Raw genomic sequence first — 2531 nt, forward strand, 5'->3', positions numbered from 1 at the left:
TGTCAACCAAGACAGCCCAACAACATCCAGAGACTTAAGGTACTCAGGGCGGATCTTATCCACCCCGGTGCCTTGCCACCGAGAAGCTTCTTGACTAACTCAGTGCATTAATATTAATTATCTCTAATCACTATTAACATAGGTTATATTACCAAATGGGAAAGATGGAATAAAACTCTCTGAAAATCATTGAATCGCTTTCCATCTCCTTGCAGATGTTGGTTTAAAATTTAAAATCTGAGTTATGTTAAATGACTTTATGCTGATGTCACACCACTGTTTATTTCTAACCTTGGAAATCATTCATTTATATTTTGATAAATAAAATATGGATCTTCCTCCAGGGCAGTGATAGTAAGACCAGAGAGCTCAGTGATTTTCAGCAGAAAATTTCTCACTCTGGATATTACCAAAACTATTTATTATAAGTAAAAGAGGTGTGACTGTAGGAGAATATTCACAGTCTTAAAACTATTAAAGATCTCTAGAAGAAATGTTACTATTTTAATTTTGTGCACTAACCAACGTTCTTAACATATAGTGTTTTTTCCTAAGAAAGTGAGTCAACAGACATAACTGCTATAATATGGGTAAATTTTTATTGTACTCAACTTCTGAAACCGTGAGCATTAGCAACAACAAGTTAACAGTGAAACATAATGAGAGACAGAGACAGGCAGGCAGAGATTGTGCAGGCTGAGAGCAGTAGAAACATCCCATCGAGTCAGGTCAGTAACACTGGTCTCTCCTCAGAGGCTCTGAGACTGGAGTCTGGGAGCCCCTGGTGGCCTCACAGAGCTCATTTTCCACCACTGCGCATTTTCCGCCACTGGTCTGCAGGGATCCTCGGGGTGCTGCTCCAGCTGTAGCGCCCATCCTTCTCCAGCACTATGGGGCTACTGGTCTCCTCCCAGCTGTTGCTGCCACTGATGTTTGTGCTGCTGCTGCCGTCCGCCTTCCAAGCCAGAGTCCAGTCTGAGGGGAAGCCCTTGTTGGTCAGGCACATAAGTGTGGCCTTCCCCTGCCACAGCTCCTCGCTGGAGGGGGTCAGCACCATCAAGATGCAGATTTCCATACAATATAACAAAAGGGGGAACATACTGAAATATCAAAACCTCTTCATTTAGACAAAAATACTGATTGGATGTCAATGCAGTGTGGACAAGCAGAATGTGAGGGAAGACTCTTTACTGAACTCTTCACCCATTCTTCGTCACAGGTAACTGTGTATTATCAACATTTCCCGATGGAAGAAATCAGGTTATAAAGCACACAGAGTAATTGAGCAAACATAACTACATGACTAATGAATTTTTTGTAAGTGTAGGAGATCAAGGGGGTTAAAGGATTAGAGGAAGCCTTATTCTCATGCTGGTAGTTTATAGATTTGTTTGAGACCATTTCAGTTATCATAATTGCTATATTTTACTTACTTTACTTACTATAGTTTTAATTATTTTACTTCATTGTTTATTTCTTTTTTTTTTTTATTTGTTATATTTATTTCATTTGATTTTAATGTTTGTTAGCTTACTTCCATTTATTCATCATTACTGGTTATACTTGCTCAGTAATGCTGTGAACAAGGCTGACTGAAAATCACCTGTTAAGTGTAAAGAATGACCGAGGGTGACCTTCAACATGGAAGATTGACCGTAAAATGACCCTAGCATCTGAGAGTAAGGCGAGAGTGTTTATCAGTCTGTTATTTGGCTGGCTGCTCAGATTTGAGGCCCACACTGGAAGGCGGCAGGGGGGCACTTGTTGTAACTCGGAGAGGGACAGATAGAAAGAGCCTTTACTGTTTTTAAGAAGTTTAATGTCATTGTCAGAATTATTCATTTGTTGATTTGTTGAACAACTGACAGTACATAGAGGTAGATGCTGGCTTGTTATGGGGGTGCCAGGTTAATGATGTGTAGATGTCATCCTATGACAGGCTAATGTGTTTGCTTGTCACCTTTTGATGAGGTAGACATATTTGTATGACAAAGTGATATGTTGCCTGTAATGTTTTATTACACAAATTATGTTTTTGACATGTTTATGATGTTTGGAAGTGTCATTAAGCAGAGATGTGTCATAAAGGTATTGTGTGCTCACTCTTAGTGTCAGTCATCATGTGGTATGCAGCCATTATGTCACTCATATGTTCATGAGCTGTAGGGTCTTATATAGACAGGTGTGTGGCTTTCCTAATCACGTCCAATCAGTATAATCAAACACAGCTGGACTCAAATGAAGGTGTAGAACCATCTCAGGGATGATCAGAAGAAATGGACAGCACCTAAGTTAAATATATGAGTGTCACAGCAAAGGATCTGAATACTTATGACCATGTGATATTTCAGTTTTTCTTTTTTAATAAATCTGCAAAAATGTCAAAAATTCTGTGTTTTTCTGTCAATATGGGGTGCTGTGTGTACATTAATGAGGAAAAAAATGAACTTAAATGATTTTAGCATATGGCTGCAATATAACAAAGAGTGAAAAATTTAAGGGGGTCTGAATACTTTCCGTACCCACTGTAT

The 2531-nt window shown here is 39.0% G+C and overlaps 2 protein-coding genes across 2 annotated transcripts in view; one reads left to right on the top strand and one right to left on the bottom strand.

The window, feature by feature from the left end:
- The window catches only part of LOC109952807 (immunoglobulin kappa light chain-like), a 39002-nt gene that overhangs the window by 3648 nt on the left and 32823 nt on the right, over window positions 1-2531 (top strand). The gene's annotated exons all lie outside the window — the stretch shown is intronic.
- LOC109952808 (immunoglobulin lambda-1 light chain-like) overlaps window positions 800-2531 on the bottom strand; it is a 4685-nt gene continuing 2953 nt past the window's right edge. Inside the window, exon 4 of the mRNA XM_020588065.1 lies at window positions 800-1100. Within this exon, the coding sequence (XP_020443721.1) occupies window positions 800-1100 (301 nt within the window). The remainder of the gene's footprint in view (window positions 1101-2531) is intronic.

Source organism: Monopterus albus, unplaced genomic scaffold, assembly GCF_001952655.1.
Source record: "Monopterus albus unplaced genomic scaffold, M_albus_1.0 scaffold500.1, whole genome shotgun sequence".
Classification (NCBI taxonomy): Eukaryota; Metazoa; Chordata; class Actinopteri; order Synbranchiformes; family Synbranchidae; genus Monopterus; species Monopterus albus.